Source organism: Bos indicus x Bos taurus, chromosome 25 (genome assembly GCF_003369695.1).
Source record: "Bos indicus x Bos taurus breed Angus x Brahman F1 hybrid chromosome 25, Bos_hybrid_MaternalHap_v2.0, whole genome shotgun sequence".
Classification (NCBI taxonomy): Eukaryota; Metazoa; Chordata; class Mammalia; order Artiodactyla; family Bovidae; genus Bos; species Bos indicus x Bos taurus.
Genome location: NC_040100.1, coordinates 6916377 through 6935892, shown reverse-complemented (window position 1 = coordinate 6935892; position 19516 = coordinate 6916377). Strand labels below are relative to the sequence as shown.

The following is a 19516-nucleotide window of genomic DNA, read 5'->3' as shown; positions in this document are numbered from 1 at the left end:
GAGGGGTGTAGGGGAGTGTGACAGCCTTGAGAAGCAGAGAGTCATTTGGGCAGAAGGACCCCAAACAGGAGGGCGGGAGATTTGCTCAAGTGTGCACGAATGTGTGTGTGTGTGTGTGTGTGTGTGTGTGTAGCCTGACAGCCTCACTGATTGATCCCTGCCCACCCACCTGCCCAGACCTGCTCTCTTAGTCAGTCCCTATGCTAGGAGCTTCTGCCCCTAGGCTCCAGGGTGCTGATGAGGCCTCCGTTATTCACAGCCCAGACCGACAACTGGCTCCCTGGGGCCCATTCCCTCTTCCCCAGGATGCAGCCCGGCCTGCCAGCTCACCACTCTGCGAGGCTGGCCCCAGACCCAGACAGCCTTGGGCATGCCAGGGTTGGCAGGAGCCTTGGGGGCCCTGCAGGCAGAGACCTCGCCCTCCTCCTGAGTCCTCAGCTCCACACGGGCCAGCTCTGTCTAAGGACCAGGCAGTCTGGGGAAGCAGAGGAGCCGTTGTCTTGTTTCAGGGTCTAGCTCCTTCAGAGGGGACACCAGAAAATTAGGTGGCATCCCTTCTCATCCTGAGCTCCCATTTTTTTAATTGTTTTTTTTTTTTCTGACTTCTTCATTGTGGCACACTGGCTTCTCTTTCGGAGCATGAGCTTAGTTGCTCCTGAGGCATGTGGGATCTTAGTTCCTCACCCAGGGATCAAACCTGCATTTCCTGCATTGGAAGGGGGATTCTTAACCACTGGACCACTAGGGAAGTTCCTCTGAGTTCCTGCTTTAGAAACCATTCTGTTCTGGGTGTGTCAATGTCTGGACATAAAGCTGAACCAACAGAGCGGGGCTCCGAGGGGTTTTCTCCTCCAGCCTTCCCTCTTTCCAGAAATGGCCTCCATCTTCCCTGTGCTGGTAGCTTACTCAGGGAAATGGGGGTGGAGGTGGGAGCTAGATGGAAAGCCCCTGACTCGGGAACTCCCTGTTACCACTTCTGAGAATCCCAAGGGGCTGGTAGGTGAGGCGAAGAGGTCGTGTTGTGTCTAGCGCCAGGGGGTGGGGGAGGGGCGGGGGCTGGTTTCCGGGCTGAATCAGGTGGTGAGCTGTGCAGCAGGTGGACGGCCCAGGGCTGTCCCTCGGGGCCTGGGGTGGAGGTTCCCTGCCCTCTGACAGGGCTTTCCTGTCTGGCAGACCGTTAGTTCTGCTGCGTCTGGACACGCGTGCGTTTGTGTATGTTGGTGGGGGGGAGGAGATAGGCCTCAGCCAGGGCCCTCCCCCGCCCCCAGCCTCCCTGACACTCTCAGCAAGCCCAGCTCAAGGATGGGGAAGAGGACCCAGAGCAATGGGAATGAGAGAGGGCGCCGGGAAGGCGTTTGTCTCGGGGGCTGGGATCTGAACCGGCCACATCTGTCTCCTTTCCATCTAGACCATCTGATTTCCATTCTTCCCACCCATTTCTTGCCTCTGGAATGTTCCACCTCCCCTGCTTTTCTTACGAAAGCCAGCTGTCCACAGAGACTCCCAAGATGCCTCAGCTTCTGCTTCTTCCCCGAAGACTTCCCAGCCTCCTCCAGGCCACCCTGGGCTATCTCTCCTTTGAAGTGGCTCCCTCGTAGGACCCACACAACCACACACTCAGCACTGGATTATTCACATGCGTTAGCATTGTTTTCCCCGACAGGCTTGTACATCGTTTAGAGGTAGGGACTGTTTGGGTATAAACTTTCCGCCTGTGTCCTGTGATACTGCCGCACGTGGGCGGGACTTGGGCCGGATAGCCAAGTACCATAAAGTTAACATCGCCTTCTGAGAATTCAATTAGGAAGAAACTCAGTTTAGGAGAGGATATTAGCCCTCTGTAGAAATTACCTAGGAGACTGTCTGTCTGTGAATATCCCAAATCCAATTAAGGAGACCTGGGTGAAACCTCAGAGGAGCAGATAAGGTTGTGATTGCATTTAAGCGAGGTAACTGCATTGTCTTCTGCCCAAAGGAAGATGCCAAGACGAGGGGAAAGTTCCTTCTCATATAAAGGCAGGTCCAAGGAGACCCAGCTTGGTGCCAGGTCTCCAGGCCGTGCAGGAGAATTGGTGTCACATTCCACAAACTGCTTCCCTGGTGGCTCAGACAGTAAAGAATCTGCCTGCAGCGCGGGTTTGATCCCTGGGTCGGGAAGATCCCCTGGAGAAGGGAATGGCAACCCACTCCAAAGTTGCTGCCTGGAGAATCCCATAGACAGAGAAGCCTGGTGGGCTACAGTCCATGGGGTGGGCAAGAGTCGGGCACGACTGAGGAACTAACACTTTCACTTTTCACTTTCCCACAACTGCAGTGGCCAGGACCCAGGACGGGTGAGCCCAGAGGTGGCAAGGGTGCCCCAGGCTGTCATCCAGCCATTAAGCTCATCTGGCACCCCGGCTTTCTTCTGCTTCCACGCTAAAGCCACACGCTGAGGTTCCCGGGAGAGATGAGTCCACGTGCCTGGGGGTGTCCAAGCCAGCATTTGGGGTCTGTGAGCTATTCTTTGCGCGTCCACTTTATGTTGAAAGTGAAAGTGTTAGTTCCTCAGTCGTGTCCGACTCTTTGCGATCCCGTGGACTGTAGCCTGTCAGGCTCTTCTGTCCATGGGACTCTCCAGTCTTGAATACTGGGGTGGCTTGCCATTTCCTTCTCCAGGGGATCTTCCTGACCCAGGGATTGAACCCAGGTCTCCTGCCTTGCGGGCACCTGAGATTGGCTGGTCCAGGGTGCACACGTGTAGCCAAGAAGCAGTTGCTGGGCTGTGATGAAGCACCGTGTTAAAGCCACTGTCTGGGTGGCAGGTCAGCCTTCCCCCCGGTCACGCCTTCCCTGGACACTTCTTTTTTTAAACTAATTTTTTGGCTGCACCAGGTCTTAGTTGGGGCATGCGGAATCTCTCGTTTCGGCATGTGGGGTCTAGTTCCCCTCAGGGATCGAACCCTGGGCCCCCTGCACTGGAAATGCAGAGTCTTAGCCACTGGACCGCCAGGGAAATCCCATTCCCAGACATTTTTGCACTTGCTGTTTGCACTGGTTACTTAGAGGCTGCTGCTGCTAAGTCGCTTCAGTCGTGTCCGACTCTGTGCGACCCCAGAGACGGCAGCCCACCAGGCTCCCCGTCCCTGGGATTCTCAAGGCAAGAACACTGGAGTGGGTTGCCATTTCCTTCTCCAATGCATGAAAGTGGAAAGTGAAAGTGAAGTCACTCAGTCGAGTCCGACTCTTAGCGACCCCATGGACTGCAGCCTACCAGGCTCCTCCGTCCATGGGATTTTCCAGGCACAAGTACTGGAGTGGGGTGCCATTGCCTCCCGCTGCATGGTGGCCTGAGTGACGGGTGCAAGGGGTGTTTTGTCTCTAAAAGGATCGAGAGAAGACCCGTGATCCCAAGGGGTGGGTGACAGAAGGAGGGAATGGGTGGCCTTGGATCAAACATGTCTACATGCCAGGCACTGTCTGAGTGCGTTTACATCCTTCATCTTTTTTTATTTTTAAAAATTGTTTATTAATATATTATATTGGAGCATAGCTATTTAATAATGTTGTGTCAGTCTCAAGCGTACAGCAAAGTGATTCAGTTATACATGTATCTCTTCTTTTCCAAATTCGTTTCCCCTTTAGGTTATTACAGACTATTCAGCAGCATTCCCTGTGCTATACAGTAGGTCCTTGTTGGTCATCTATTTTATTTGTTAATTTTTACACGTTCTTCATCTTGCTTGTTCATCCGAGAGCCCTCGTGCTGTTTTACCACACCCATTTTACAGATGAGGGATGACGGTTCAGAGAGGTGAAGGAGCCTCTGCAGAGGTCACCTGCTTAGCCAGCGGTGCAGCTGGGGTTAAATGGGGATCTCCTCGCCTTGACTCCTGTTCTTTTAGGAGAGGGAGGAAGAAGCCAGGGGGGAAGGCACATGTGACTGTGTGTTAGGAGAGGGGCCTGTGGGGGGGAGAGGTGGACGGGACATCAGGGCACTCCTGGAGGGCTCTGCTGCTTGCCCACGCCCAGCATCTGCCCTCGGGGTGGGGGACAGACTTGGCCACTGTGATCCTGTGCTAAGGATTAAGTGGTAGGAAATGAGCTTCAGGGAAATTCCAGGCTTGATTCTCTAATGAGGCAAAAGTTGGCATGATGCTCTTCCCAGGAACACCCTGACAGCAAGTCCCCCACACCCGTGTGCTTTGCTAGAGAGCAGGCATACACCTCACCTAAACAAACTGGCACAGATGCCCGGTGGGCCCAGCCACAGGCACAAACCCACACGTGGGGCGTGGCACTCACTGCTTCTCAACATCTGGGCACAGATTCTCCCTAACAAACCCCAATCCAGCTTCTGTCTCCCCCGATGGACCACTTCCAGCTGATGCTCAGACATCCCAGCCTCCTTCCCTTCCTCTCCCGCTGCCTCCCCCAGGCCTCAGATGGAGGAGACCAATGACGCAGGGTCTCCCTGAGCATGAATGTGCGTGTTCTCAAGTCTCTGCAGCCTTGCTCCTGCTGCCTGGTGTTCTTCGGTCTCTATTCTCTTCTCCTGGGATCACACAGGAGCCACCATCTGGCCTGGGGCCAGCTCCCAGCACTTTCCCCGGGGGCGATGATGCTCAGAATGCTTTCTCGGGAACCACCCCCCAGTCCACCTCTCCGGGGAGATGTTTTACTTTCTGTCTCCCTTTCCACTAACTTCCCACATGACACCATTGCACCCCTCCAAGAGATACCTTTGCCCCAGAGTACAGCGTCTTCTCAGCTGTAAAAGGCTTTTTCTGGAAGAGAACCACGGAGACACAGGAGCTGAGAAGGAAACTGGGGAGCATGGTTCCCCCTGCCTGAGCCCTGCAGGGCCGGCCTGGAAAGGAGACAGTGCCTGGAGCCCTCATGCCTAGGGTTGCATAGGCCCTTTCCTAGGTTCTAGCTCAGCTCCCACAGATGAGTGACCCGGGGAGTTCCAGCTGCCCTGGGCTTGGGCCTAGGAGCCTCCCATGTGGTCTGTGGGGTGTCGGTGGTGGGGGCCAGCTGCAGGAACAGTACAGCCCTGGACCAGGTCTGCAGGTCCCAGGCAGGGAGAGCCAGAACCAGGTTCCCCCATGGCCCGCCCTCTGCTCCCATGTTTCCATGGTTCTCCGGCCAGGAAAAGTCTATCTGCTGACAAGAAGCTGTACTTTGGGTGGGAATGGAGTCGTGCAGGAAGTTGGTGGAAATGGAGAGAAAGAAAAAAAGCCTCACCCAGGAAAGATGGACTGGGATGTTTTGCAGTTACATGGAAAAAAAGAGAAATGAGTTGTTTTTTTCTTTCCCTTTCCTGAGAACAAAGACGATAAAGAGAACAATGAGCAGGCCTGAATATTCCTAGTTTTTTGTTTGTTTTTTTTTTTACTTTGGCTAGTGGCTCAGACGGTAAAGAATCTGCCTGCAATGAAGGAGACCCAGATTCAATTCCTGAGTCAGGAAGAGCCCCTGGAGAAGGAAATGGCAACCCACTCCAGTATTCTTGCTGGGAGAATCCCATGAACAGAGCAACCTGACAGGCTACAGTCCATGCTGCTCCTAACTCAGCATGTCTATAACTAAGTTTGCTTTTCTGCAGGAGCTACACTTCGCACCTATTTTCCTTTGACTCTATGCCCAATGCATCCTGCACCTGGTGTTTACCCTTACGACACCCTTCCTCTTGTAGTTACATGACAGAAAGGAGGCCACAGAGCCATGGAACTGCCGGACTCAATTACTGGGTTACTGACATCAGCCTGTGACTGTTTTTTGACAAGCTCCAAACACCTTTGGTCCTCTTCACTGACCCCCAACTGCGAGCCCTCATCTTACATAAGCCCCTAGACTTCTCCCCTAAAGGACGTCCCTGTAGCTCAAACGGGTAAAGAATCTGCCTGCAATGCAGGAGACCAGGGTTCGATCACTAGGTCGGGAAGATCCCCCGGAGAAGGGAATGACAAGCCACTCCAGTGTTCTTGCCTGGAGAATCACGTGGACAGAGGAGCCTGTCAGGCTACAGTCTGTGGAGTTGGAAAGAATCAGGCCAGGACTGAGCGACTAACACACACAGAGAGACTCCTCATGGAACGTGGGCACAGTTCTTGAGGCACATGAGCCTTCTGGGTTCCCCTCTCTGCTGGCTGAGAGTTAAAACCACCTTTCTATTTCCTCCAAAGCCCGTCTCCATATTTTTCATTTGGCTTCAGTGGGCAGAGAAAGCCAAGATTTTGGCCAGCAATAGATGTGGCTCCCAGGAAGGTGCCGTGTGCCTCGCCTCGCCAGGGAGTGGTAGAGAGTTGGTCCCAAGCCAGCCATGGCTGGCATTGACCTCTGCCCAGCTCCTCATGACCCCATTTACATAATGTAACCTCACCATCCTCATCTTTAAATCAAGGGTGATAATAAAATGTACCTGCTGGACTTTATTAATACAGGTAAATGCAGAGCAGATGGAGAGAGAACTGCCTCTCAGAGTAAATGTCCACACATAACCTTCATTCATTTCTGCATTCATTCGTTCATTCAGAGTCTACTGCATCTCACACAATATTCTACAGGCATAGGATGTATTAGTGCACAAAACAGGCAAATTGTCCTGTCGTGGGGCTTGCGTTGTACCTGGGGTAGAAACCGGGGAAGGAGACAAAACAATAAACCATAAGCAGGATAAATAATCCTATGAAACAGCGTGTTGGGAGGTCAAAGTGCTCTGAAACAAAGAAAAAGTACAGAGGAGTGAGATTACCATCTTTTTTTCCCAGAGTTTGGATCATTTCACTGTTACTCACGCTTCCTCCTAAGGAAAAGGGATAAATTCTTTTTGCCTTCGGGCCTGCCCCAGCATTTCCAGCTCCTCCCCTTGTTCCATCCAACCATGTGAGTGATAGGGATGAGGTTTTAGCACAAATTCACTCATTAGGTCTTTTCACTCACCGGTATTTACAGAACACCTGATTATGGAATGTTCCGTGTGAATCAGAAGTTCTTGACCTGAAGGGTTTTGCAGGTGAGGATGTGTGTGAATAATCGAGGTGAGAAAGTGGTCAGGGCGACCAGAGATGGGTGGGAAGCGGGCGCTGGAGGGGAGAAGCGAGCGGTCTGAATGCAGCCATCCTGCGCGTGGACCTCCGGCCTCCACGCTGGGTTTCGGGGCCTGATCGCTGGCTCCTTGCTTTGGCTCTTTTCTTCCAATGAGCCTGTCCCTAACGTAGGGTTCAAGGCAGAGAAAATAGATGCTGCTCTTTCTGAAGAGGAAGAGACATTTTCTGAGTTGACCCGGAAGCAAAAGCAAGACGCCAGAGCCCTGCTCCCCCGACCTCAGTGATGAAGAATGATGCTGTGACCATCTGTCCAGCTGTGTGCCTGGCCTGTGACACGGCCCCACTTCCCCACCCTGCAGAGTCTGCGGCCTGGCCACTTGCAGACAGGCCCACGGCCATGAGCAGAGGCCACGGGCCTGCCGCCTCTGGGGCGGTGACTTCTCCAGTGCAGAGGAGAGACCCAGGTTTGAGGGAGGAGGCTCGGCTGCATGGCTGGGGACTGAGGCCACGTGTTTCTGACCACAGGCGCAGACAATCCGCCTTGGGGCTTTGGAGCTAGAACAAGCCGTTCTCCCAACACTCAGCGCTCACATGGACCCGCAGGCTCTCCCGCGCCCGGCCCCCTCAGCTGCTGAGTCACCCTCCCCAGGGTTCACAGAGGCGCCGGTCCAGAGCCAGGCTGAGTCAGTAGATGATGAATTGCAGAATTCTTATTCAGGCTGTCACCGCAGCAGTGGTGGGCCCTCATCCCCACCTCCTGCTTCCCAACCGGGCCACTTAGAGCATTCTCTTATCACTTGTCATAACAGACAAGTGGGGGAAGGGGTGCTCTGGCAACGAGCACAAGACGGGGCACTGCCAAGCTTCCCTTTCTGTGTCTAGATTCTGGACCTGGATGGGTCCTGGCCTGTTAGCTCAGGGAAGAACCTGGGATCTCGTTTCGTTCAGCTCTCTCATCAATGAACGAGGAAACGACATGGGCTTAGGATTCAGAGCTGCTTGAAAGGGAAGCTCTGGGGTCAGAAACAAAATCTGCTTGTAATGAGCAAACCTCCCAGGTCTAGGGTTCCGCGTCTCTAACACAGTGCTGGTGGTGGCCACTTCCATTTTGGCAGTCGATGGATGTGAAGCGCAGGGAGGCAACCCTCGGTAACTGCTATTTGATCCCTGCATTTGACTGGGAGGACAGAGGTTGAGTGAATTACAAGTAAGGACCGGAGAACTTCCTTCTTCCTGCTCAGGACTCAGAGAGGAGGGTCAGGGACTCCTGGAGGGACTTTGGAGAGCAGGTCAGAGTGGGTAGGTTTGGCCAGTAGGTGGATATTCCTAGAGCCTGGATACCTCCCAGCCGGGCAGGGGCCAACGTGGTATCACAGGCGCAGCAGGTCAGGTGGAGCCCGTAAACCAGAAAACAAGCAGAGACCAGTGATGGGCACAGCCACCCTGACCTGCGCCCTCTATTCACCTCCTTTACACACAACTTCGGGGGTCCTGCTGGGCCAGATCACCTGCTGGCTCCCTCCCACGAAACGTGAGCTTGGAAGATGCAGACCTCTGCCTAGAGGGCCCCTCTGTCCTACAGAGGCAGGAGTGGCCTGGGACGAGGATGGGGGAAACACAGATGATGACAGGGCCGATCACCCTGCGCCTGGATTGTCTCCAAGGGCTCCGGGTAGCATCTTCGCAGTTATAGCAGGAGGGCCATACTATCTGATTCCCTTCCCTACCTGGGTGTTGATCGTTCCGCACACGCATGAACCATCTGAGAAAAGGTTCACATTTTTCAAAGGAATTTATTAAGAAACGGGGGGGGGGGGAATATAAAGTACACAATCAAAGGAATCAAAGAGTTTACAACATAGCTTCTTCAGGCCAGTGGCAACTAAGAAATATTTGCTGAGCCGACACCAAGGGTTCGGAGGCCCCAGTTCCATTTTCAATCCCATCTCCCTTGGCTGCTAACCCAGTCAGCTCGAAACTTCCTCCGAAGAGAAGTCAGATTGCCTTCCCAAACCTCCCCAAACTACTTCCCAATTGCCTTTACAGCCCTTCTCTGCCTGGTCCCAGATTCCTCACCTAGGCTTTGGGTGAGGTCAGCCAGACCCTGCTGAGCCTTCTCCACCCTTCCAGTCACTCTAAATCTATTTCTGTTCCCATCTGGATTCATGTAATTGAACTATATTCATGAACCAGTTGGGCTGGCTTGATCTGCTGCCTTTGGTCAAGTTACCTATCTTTCTAAGCCTACATCTGAACCTGATCCTTCTGTGGGGAACAACTTCTTGAGCAGTGTCTCTCACAGCTCCCTGCCCCAGTTAGTCCAAGGCTACTTTCTCCCCCAGACAGAACTCTGCGCCTGCGTCCAACCTCCCACTTAACTTCCAGGTGGCTTTAGTTCTCAGCTAACCCTCCTGGGTGCTGGTGTAGTCGCTAAGTTGTGTCTTAGCGACTTGAGACCTCATGGACTGCAGCCCACCAGGCTCCTCTGTCCATGGGATTCCCTGGGAAAGAATACTGGAGTGGGCTGCCGTTGCCTTCTCCAGGGGAGTCTTCCTGACCCAGGAAGTGAACTCTTCACCGCTGAGCCACCAGGGAAGCTTGGGAGAGATGATCAAAATACCTTGATATTGGTACGCACTTACCACATCCTGCCCAGCTCAGGTCACCAACCTTATCAACCTCCTTGGAAGTTTTCTGACTTCTCTTTTGGACATCGGCCCCACTGGAATATTATCTCTGTAGATTATTCTATGAATGGCTTTATAGATACAGTAATAATAAGACTAAGGCAAAAGGAGAGCGAATCCCTCCCAAATTGTTATCTTCTCTTACAAAAAAAACCAAAACTGGGCTACTCTTGCCGTTTCTTCTACGTGTTAGTATACAGGTTAGTATAGCCTGATTCTCAGCTGGCTTTTAGGAGCAGAATTCAGCCTTAGCAAGATGGCCATCGGTCCCTTCTGCACCTACGGTCACTGTTGAGTCTTAGCAAATGGCTTCTTCAAATAAACGCTGGAAGGCAGAACTGAAGAATCTCCTCCAACAGAGAAGCAGGTAACAGCTCTTCCCAGACATTCTCGAGCCTCCCTCACAATACATGCATACCACATCCCCTTTCAGGCTTACCCTGACAGAAAAGCATTAACTCAGTACTATGAACACAAGTTGGTTAAAATTTTTCCTAAGACCTCCAGTTTGAGCTGTGAGGGTGTACAAAATTCTCCACGCCTCTCAGCCAGTCCTCACGATAACCCTGTGAGGTGGGCACAGTGGATATTATGATGGGTCTTTTACTGATGTAGAAACAGGTCCACAGAGGTTAGGGAGCTCGACCAATATCACACAGCTGTTTAGTTGGAAGAAGGTAAAAGTGAAAGTCGCTCAGTCCTGTCCGACTCTTTGCGACTCCATGAGCTATACAGGCCATGGAATTCTCCAGGCTAGAATCCTGGAGTGGGTAGCCTTTCCTTTTCCAGGGGATCTTCCCAACCCAGGGATTGAACCCAGGTCTCCAACATTGCAGGTGGGTTCTTCACCAGCTGAGCCACCAGGGAAGCCAGCACTCAACCCAGATCTCTGCTGCCTCACTCATTTCCTCTTTTAGGCACAAAAGTACGAACGAGGTTCTCTACTTCCCTTTTCTCTACCTAAATGGCATCCTCCTTTTGTACACAATCTGGGAAGTCCCAAACAGGAAGAGGAATGATGGATCAAGTTAACTGTCACTGTCCAATACGGGGGGTGTGAGGGGGATGTCATATCTTTCATGATGTTCCTGATTTCTTAACATCTGTAGCTGAAGCAAGAACTCTTTGTCCCAGTGCTGGGTGGTGCTTTCGGCACCAGGATTTGTTAGGATTCCCAGGTCACAGTTGGGAGGCTGGGGATTTTCCTTTCAAAATGATGCTCAGTGCTATCCTTCCCATCCATCTCACATTTCCCCAGGGCTGTGGCTTTCCCACCTCGACCGAGCCCTGCAGCGGGAAAACGCAGTACTTCTGCCAATTGTCTCACGTCTGACTTCCCAGGACTCTCGTGGTGTCCCCTGCAACTGCTTCATCTTTAGAACATCTGTGGGAGTCTCTTCCTGTATCCAGGTGGTATTTCCCCTCTGAAGTTCTCTATTCCCACCTCCTGGCTGGAGCCATTCCACCAGCCCGGCTCTCTGCACACGGTTCCCATGCAGCTCTGCAAAACTGTTGTTCTAACCTGAAGGTATTTATCCCTTAGAGGCCAGAACGCCCCAGGACACATAAGCAGGACACCCCGATTTCATCTCTTTTGTGACTCAGAGCTGAGTCACGCTCCTGAAGGCTTACGATAGGCTGAGTCCACAGTGCCCCCTACTGGAGATTTCCCACAAACCAAGGTTTTGGACACCTTGGTGGGTCCCACTGTTTACTAGACACCAATTCACTCGACAGATGTTTACTGAGCACCTACTAGGAGCCGTCACTGTGCTGACTCTGTAGAGAGGGCTCCAAAGAAGACAGACACAGTCTCCCCACTCGTGCAACTCATCCTATACCACCTGGTTCCATGGAACCACAACTCGGTTTCCAGTTGGTCTGAATGAGTTGGTGAACTCAATAAGACCGTCTCTTGCCTCTGGACGTTCTGCAATGACAGATCATCCGTGGGGACTGCCTGACCACTGCAATCCTTCCCAGGGCACATTCCATGGTCAGCCACCAAACAGGCCCCTGATCTGCTAGCCTTTCCTCCCTGCTGGGTCCAGACCCACCAGGATTTTCCCCCTTGCTCCTGCTCTACCCCTACCCCCGCCAGAACAGTCTCATGTATTCTGACATTCATTTGCAAATCCAGGAGTTATTCTTGAATATCATTTATAGAGGTGTATTTTTCTGCAGTAAACAGTTAAGCATATATGTTATTTAATGGACAATAGTAACTGAAGTAGAAATGTGCATATATAAATAACAGCAGGAAATAACTCAAAAAGAACCCAACCTCCCCTGTCACTATTTACACATTTTGAACCTGTTTACACTCAGTAAACTATTCAGACATGCTTTTACCTTGCTGCTATAATGATGTGATCAGAAATCCAAAAGTTTTTTTTTTGCTTATGATTGCATCAGTCAAAATCATCTAAATAGTTCTCATAGTTGTCATACATGAAGGCAGTAACTCACTGTCCTGCTAGACCACAATCCACTTGGCTATTCCTTCCAGAGCTGAGCTGTTTCCTGTCAATGACTATAATATACAGCGTGGTCACAAATACCTATCTGCAAATCCTTTTCCTTTTTCAGTTCTTTTCCCAGAATGTATTCCCCAATGTGAAGTAACTTCATCTTACAATCATTTCTTTGACTCCTGTCAAGTCCTGCCAAACCGATCTCCAGGAAGCAGCATTTATCATGCCAGGAGCCTATTTCCCCATGATATAGCTTCAAAAATATTTTTTTGAAGAATGCAAATGATTGATTTGATTTTTCATTTTATGTGTTCTGGCTTGTGTAGATTCCCTTCTGGGGACCCAACTTACTTGGTCCTTTGACCAAGAAGATCTCTTTAAGTCACTGTATACCCTCGAGACTCAGCTCTCAGATCAACGCTTTGTAATTTCCTCCCCTCGTCGATTTTTCCTTTAATCTTCATTATTATTTGCTGTGCACACATCTCAAAATTTTATGTAATTGAATCCATCCACTCGACATTGATTATTTCCTCCTTCACTTCATGAAACAAATCAACGACCTCCCTAGAAAAAGATTTTCTTTTCCCTCCACCTAACGTCCTGTACTTTCCATCTGGACTTGTCCAAAATCTCTCTGGTACCCATGACCACTCACAGTCCATGATCCTTACATTAAGATTCCCTTTGGTCATCTCTCACCAGCCCCTGGCTAGCCATGGCCGCCTCAGTTCCAGCACTGCCACGGCCCATGCCAAGGGCCCGTGTTTACAGCTCACTTCTGACACGAACCCTCCACGCAATTTCCACTCCTCCGCCCATGTCAGCCCCACTACTGACTTCTCAGGTCTTCCAACTGGTTTGGCCCCTGAGTTCCACACCTGGCCTCTAGGATTAGGTGTGTTCCCCACCCATAATAGCAATACAGACAAAAATGCCTTTAACACCTTAGTTCAGCCAGAATTTCTCAAAAGGAGTTGTGCTGGGAAACTAAGAAGGGGCTAAAAATAAACTCCAGGAAGTATTAAGACATCAAAACAGAAGAGACTTTATATTCTACAGAGGTCTGACCTCAGGCTGGCTTGGAGGTGAGAGGTGAGGGAAGTTGGAGGGAAGGCCCCAGGTAAGCGCTGCGTTTTAGACTCCAGCCCTACCAGCTCCGTTTTCTAACAGCACATTCTCTTCAGGGGCTTTAAGGTGAACATCCACTGCCCTGGGGTAGTGTCTGCACTTGGTCCCCCACAAAGCCCACCCTGTTCTTCACTGGGGGGTGCTGCTGTTGGAGGAGGAGCCGCAATGTGCCGGCTGTGGCTGAAGGCAATGAATGACCTCAGCCCTTCCGTCTCTGCGGTGAAAGATGCCACTGACTGCCGGGTTCAAAATCTCAGGCCCCTGCTAACCTAGCCTGTCCCCTTCCAGCTGGAGAAGAACGGGTTCTCAGCTCTCTTCTGCGAAGTACGTAATCGACATAACCTGAGCCCTTCTTGGCTCCAAGGACAATCTCTACCCACCTCCCCAGGCCTCTCCCCGGGCCACCCCATCAGGAATGGTTTTGAAGAAGAACGCAAATCAGAACTAGTTTACATATCTTGGAAACCTAGACTCTATGGTAGCGACAGTGGCAGTCACCACACCCCCCCCTCCCCGAATTCAAAAGCAAGAGGCGTTAATGCCCAGCACCTCTCCAACCCCTCCTCCTCTGCTTCTGAGAATTATGGTCATGCCAACCCTGCTTGGTCCCTATCCCTGCACCTGCACAGGGGTTTGGCACTTCAAATTGTGAAAAGCTGTCAACCCCTGCCCTCCGAGAAAATGCCCTTGGCCGCCACATCTCCTGGGCGGCCCTGCCTGCCTTCTCCCCGCCTTCATTTCCTGCCCCCCCCCCACCCAGTCCCATCCCCACTCCCAGCCCTTTAACTGTCAAGAGGGCGGACCCGAAAGACGTGGATGGTGCCGTTACTGAGGGACACGACCAGGTACCTGCCGTCCACCATGGTGGTCACCCGGGGCTTTTCCAGGCCATGATAGGCCGTCAGGAAGTCGCCAAGCAGCGAGCCCTTCGGATCGAGGATCACCACCTTGTTGACCTCGCGAAGGGTCAGAAAGATGTAGCCTTTCTTATCCACGGACACAGAACCCGGCTGGCAGCCATGCAGGCCAGGTCCCCGGTACTCCCCAACCACCTGACCCAGCCCATCACAGACCACCAAGCTATTCTGCTGCCAATCGGACCCTACAAAATGGCCCTGGGGGCTGGTGGTCAGGAACACCAGTGCCCGCAGGCCCCGGTTGGCCTTGCCCCCAGGGATAAACCGCGTGGCCAAGCTACCTTCCATGTTGTACACCTCCACGTGGCCGGACACGCTGACCGCCACCCGGTCCCCGCTCGGCATGGCGGCCACAGCATGGCTGGCCTGGCAGAGGCTCAGCGCCCGGCGCCACTGCACCTCGCCATTGTGGTTGATGAGATAGAGCCGCGCGGCTGCTGAGAAGGCCACGGTGTCCTGCAGGGCGGCCACGCTGCATGGGGAGCAGCCCTCGGGCACGGGCACGGCGCCCCTGTAGTCGCCATTGAGAGAGAAGCGCTTTAGGGCCCTGTTCTGCTCATCCGCCACCAGGATCTCCCGGGAGCCAAAGGGACAGAGCCCAGTGATCCGGGGGGCGCGCTTGTCCCCGGGCATCCGGGTGGGGAAGCTGCAGAAAAAGATGGGCCTGGGGAGGAGGCCAGAGCCCTCTAGGTTTGGCCCGGGGGCGGGGCTGGGCTCCCGGGAGACGGACTTGAGCCTGCCTTTGAACTTCCTCTTCTTGTTGGATCTGCTGCCCACCCGGGCCTGGGTTCCTCCATCTTCCTGGGGTGTCTGGGCTCTGCCCTCTTTCGGGGTTTTGGCTCCATCTTCCTGGGGAGTCTCAGCTCTCTCCGCCTTGAGGGGCTGAGCTTCGTCCTCTTGGGGTGTCTGCGCTCTGTCCTGATTTGGGGTCTGAACTCCATCCCTGCTCTGGGGCTGTGTTGCATCACCTCCCTGGCTTCGGGCTCCATCCTTCCCGCTGTCCTTCTGCGGCAGCTGCTCCTCAAAGGAAAGCCTCAGCAGGTGGCAGTTCTTGTCCAGGAGCCCGGGATACAGTTCCAGCTGGGGCAGCTGGCAGGGAGCGGGCCCAGGCACCCAGGGACAGCCCTGCAGCTGCCGGAGCCGCTGGGCGATCGCCCCCTCCAGCGAGAGGATCTCAGCCTCACGCCCCAGGCTAAGCACCCGACGGGCAAAGGCGGCCGCCTCCCTGGCCACTTGCTCCTGGCCCTCCAGCTCCCCCAGGCGCTCCCGAGCACCCTCCTCGGCAGCCTCCACGTGGGCCCGCAGCTGACCAAGCACCTCCTGCTTCTGGGCCAGGAGGGCCCTGAGGACCCGCTCGGACGCCTCCTCCACCTGTGTGACCACCTTGGCCGCCTGCTCCCGCAGCCGGGCCAAGGCTTCCTTTTCAGCCAGCCGGGTGGCCTCCAGCTCGGCCAGGTTGTTGTCCACGCCGGCCAGCAGCTCCTCGAGGCCGGGCCTCCGGGCACGCACAGCCTCAGCCAGGGGCAGGCAGGGGTGGTCCAGGTGGGGGTCCAGGCGACACTCTCGGCATAGCAGCTGGGAGCACGGCTGGCACAGGAAGCGCAGGGCCTCCCCCGGGTGCTGGGGACACTGGGCCGCCTGGCGCTCCCGGGCCTCCTCGTCGTACCACCCCGCCCTGTAGCCCACCAGGTCCACCACCCGATGGCTGTGGGTCTGTCGGGTGCACCGGTGTCCGTCGGCACAGGCCTGGCACAGGTCGTCGGCACAGTCCAGGCAGCGGGCGGTGGCTGGCCCCCCGGCACTGGCGCCCCCCATCAGGGGGCACAGGGCACAGGCCGGCTTCCCTGCCCGCAGGTCGCCACCGGCCCGGGCCTTCACCAAATCCAGGAGTCCGTTGACAAAGAAGTTGGTCTTGAAGGCGGCCACGCCTGCAGGCGGCACGGGCACAGACTCGCGGCACTCGGGGCATCGGAGGCGGCTGCCCTCGGCCAGCTGTGCTAGGCAGTCCTGGCAGTAGGTGTGCAGGCAGGGCAGCGTTTTGGGCACCCGCAGTTGCTCCAGGCAGATTTTACAGGCCAGGAAGTCGCTGCTCAGGGCCTCCAGGAGGGATGGTGAGGAGCCCTGGGAAACCATTCTGCAAGCAAGAGGTTGAGGGCAGAGGTTGAGGGCACTCCTGAAGTGGCCGTCCTCTGCCTTCCCACCTCTGCCCCATACTCAAGCCCCACCAGGTCTGGGATCTCACCTGAATGGCTGGGAATTTTCTTGTCGTCTCTGGAGCTAAAGAACCACCTCCCTTCTCCGTACAGACATTCAGAAATGTGAAAAGTAAAGGCTGCCTTCGCGCAAGTCAGGCCCTGCGAGATCCGAAGAGACCAAGAGGCCGGGCCTTAGAGAGCCCATGGGGTAATGATGGGTGCCCCTGCCCGCCTGCCCCGCCGTTGACAAGCCTTGTGGCACATGGGGTGAGAGTCTGGTGTGAACAGACCCTGGGGACCGTGCTGGGTGTGAGCTGCCCGGGCGGGGGTGGGGCAGGGAGGACACAGCGGAGGGTCCAGTGGGGCAGAGTCCCCTTGACTCCTGGCAGGTGGGGCGGAACAACTGGCTTCAATTGCCGGGGCCCCAAGTCCCAGGGCCGGGTACACCTGCCTCCCGGACCGCCCCCCCTCCCCCGCCGCAGCAGCATCACAGGAACTGGGGGCCCCCCAACTTCCTGCCCCGACGGCCCCGCAATGGGCTCTGGAGAAGTCAGAGGGGCTGCTGAGGGGAAGGGGCTGCCAGGCTCTTTCCGTCCAGCTTCTCGGACTCTGGGTCCGAGCCCCGGCTCCCCCAGCCCTTTTCTTTCCGCCCGTGTCGCTGCTGGAGGCCTCCTCCTTTCCAAGGAGCCTCTGGAGGGTCGGAGTCACGTGAGGCTCCGTCTGTGAATGCCCCCAGCATCCGGCACAGTGGCCAGTGAAATACTTGATAAAGAAACTTGGGGCGTTTCCCCCAAACTTCCAGAAAGTAGGGGCTGGGTCGGGGGGAGGGGTGGCGGGCAGGGCTGAGAGAGTGGGAAGGGGGTCTTCCCAGGGAGACCTCAGCTCTCTGGCCCCGGAGAGAGGAGCCTCCCCTCTGCTCCCGCCCTCTGGGTCTCTGTCCCCCTCCCTTCCCTTCCTCTTCCTCCAGCCGTCTCCCTTCCCCCACCCCCTCCAGTCCAATTCTCCCTCCAGCCGCCCCCCAAGCCCCCTACTTACCTAGCTTGGGCTCCAGGACCCAGAGCTGGGGGATTCCCCGACCAACCCCTCGGAGGCCCTGATGCGGCTGTTGCCGGGCTCCTGAAAGAGAAACAAAACTGAAACTAATTGTACTTCTGCAACTTCCGTCCCAGGCCCGGGACACGGACTAGAACGGCCGCAGGCCCCGCCCTCTTCCCTCCCCAGCCTGGACCTCTTCCTCGCAGGGGGGGCCTTCCCCATCGGCGGGGCACAGTCCCCGCCCGCAGGCTCCCGGGCTTCGTGCGGGCTGGGTCAGCTTTCGCGGCTGGAGTCTGCGAGGTCGGCCTGTCCGTTTGAGCCTCGGGATTTGCTCAGCCTGCTAAGTGTGTCTGTCGCAAGGGCAGGGCAGCTGCCTGAGGATGTATCCTCTGAGGGAAGAAATGAGAGATCTTAGGTGATTCTCGGAGACGCAGGGTAACCAGAGCCCCGGCCTCGGGCCAGGCTTCCAGGGCTGCTGCATATTTGCAAATCCAGCCCTAGGTGAGGCCCTTCTACCACAATTGTCTGCTGAGATTCGGGAGGGGGTCCTGGAGGAGGTGTCCCTTGAGATGAGTCACCAGAGTGCGAAGGGGTCGGGGATCGCCAGAGAACAACGCAGGGAAGGGGATTCCAGGAATTGGGAACAGCAAGGTGGGCCCAGACGAATGAAATACCACATACTCTGCTGGGGGTCCCAAGTAATTCAGGATGGTTTGTGCGAGAAATTACGGTTGCCAGGGGGAAGGATGGGGGAAGAGATAGGGAGATTGAGCACTCGCATGTATACACTGCCATGTTTAAAATGGACAGCCAACAAGGTCCTACTGTATAGCATAGGGAACTCAATGGTATGTGGCAGCCTGGATTGGAGGGAAGTTTAGGAGAGATTAGATACATGTATACCCGTTTCAGTGTTCTTGCCTGGAGAATCCCAGGGACGGGGGAGCCTGGTGGGCTGCCGTCTCTGGGGTCGCACAGAGTTGGACACGACTGAAGCGACTTAGCAGCAGCAGCAGCAGATACATGCATATGGAGCAGTGATAAAGAATCCACCTGCCAATGCTGGAGATGCAGGAGATGCAGGTTCTATCTTCCAGGGATGAACACCTGGAGTGGGAAATAGCAACCCTCTCCAGTACTCTTGCTTGGAAAATTCCATGGACGGAGGAGCCTGGCGGGCCACAGTCCGTGGGGTCACAAAGAATCGGACATGACTGAGCACGCATGCACAGATATGTATATATTTATGGCTGAGGCCCTTTGCAGTCCACCTGAAGTTATCACAATATTGCTAATTGGCTATACCCCAATACAAAATAAAAAAAAGTTAAAAAATAAAAAAGGAACGATGTGTGGTAAAGGGACGTGTCAGTAGTAGCAGATGATGTCACCGAGGAAGCAGCGGCTGGATGAGAGAGAGTCTTATGGTCTACATGACAGAGTCTGAGATTTATCCCCAAAGCCAAAAGAAGCCATTGAAGGATATTTCCCCCAACACCTTCTGGAAATTATGAAGCACAAAGGAGTCGAAAGATTGCAACAAACACCCCCATGTCTATCCCCTAGTTTCTGCAGTTAACACCTTGCCATAGTTGATTCATCACACAGCTACCCAGATGGGCATCCGTTTATTCACAGGGACAGGATTTCAGGAAGAAACACAACTGGTGAGAACTCACTCTGGCGTCAGCCAAGAGAACAGAGGGGAGCTTGTTTTCCAGGTGGAAAGCGGAGGGGTCTGAGCTGACACAGCTCCACTAGGGGCAGGGTGGGGGGTGGAGGTGGGGAGCCTCAGGTGTGACAAGCTGGTGCAGGTGATGACAGGAGAGTAGGAAGTCCTTAGGGTTTTGCAGACCTGGAGGTCAGCACAGAGGGCTCAGCAGGTGATAACCCGGGCTTGTGACTTTTCCGGACTTTTCCAATGAATCTGTGGTTTTGATGAAGTTCGCCCAGCAGAGTCCAAAGTGAGAAGAGCAGGGCTGAGATGGCACTAAAAAAACACGTTCATGGGCAAGTGGGCGAAGGGCCTGGGGCGAGAAGAGGCTG

General features: G+C 54.5%; 1 protein-coding gene across 2 annotated transcripts; it reads right to left on the bottom strand.

Annotated features, from left to right (window-relative positions):
- Positions 1-8804: 8804 nt before the first annotated feature.
- Positions 8805-17793, bottom strand: TRIM56 (tripartite motif containing 56). Of its 2 annotated transcripts, XM_027526716.1 has the most exons (4): positions 17664-17793; positions 17471-17551; positions 16483-16594; positions 8805-16374 (listed from the first exon to the last, which is right to left on the bottom strand). In XM_027526716.1, the coding sequence occupies exon 4, from the start codon at positions 16371-16373 to the stop codon at positions 14106-14108; it is 2268 nt and encodes a 755-aa protein (XP_027382517.1). In that variant the 5' UTR covers position 16374; positions 16483-16594; positions 17471-17551; positions 17664-17793; the 3' UTR covers positions 8805-14105. The 2 variants fall into 2 exon arrangements, with proteins under 2 accessions (XP_027382517.1, XP_027382516.1); XM_027526715.1 differs by lacking the exon at positions 17664-17793 and having other exon boundaries at positions 17471-17636.
- Between the last annotated feature and the right edge of the window lie 1723 nt (positions 17794-19516).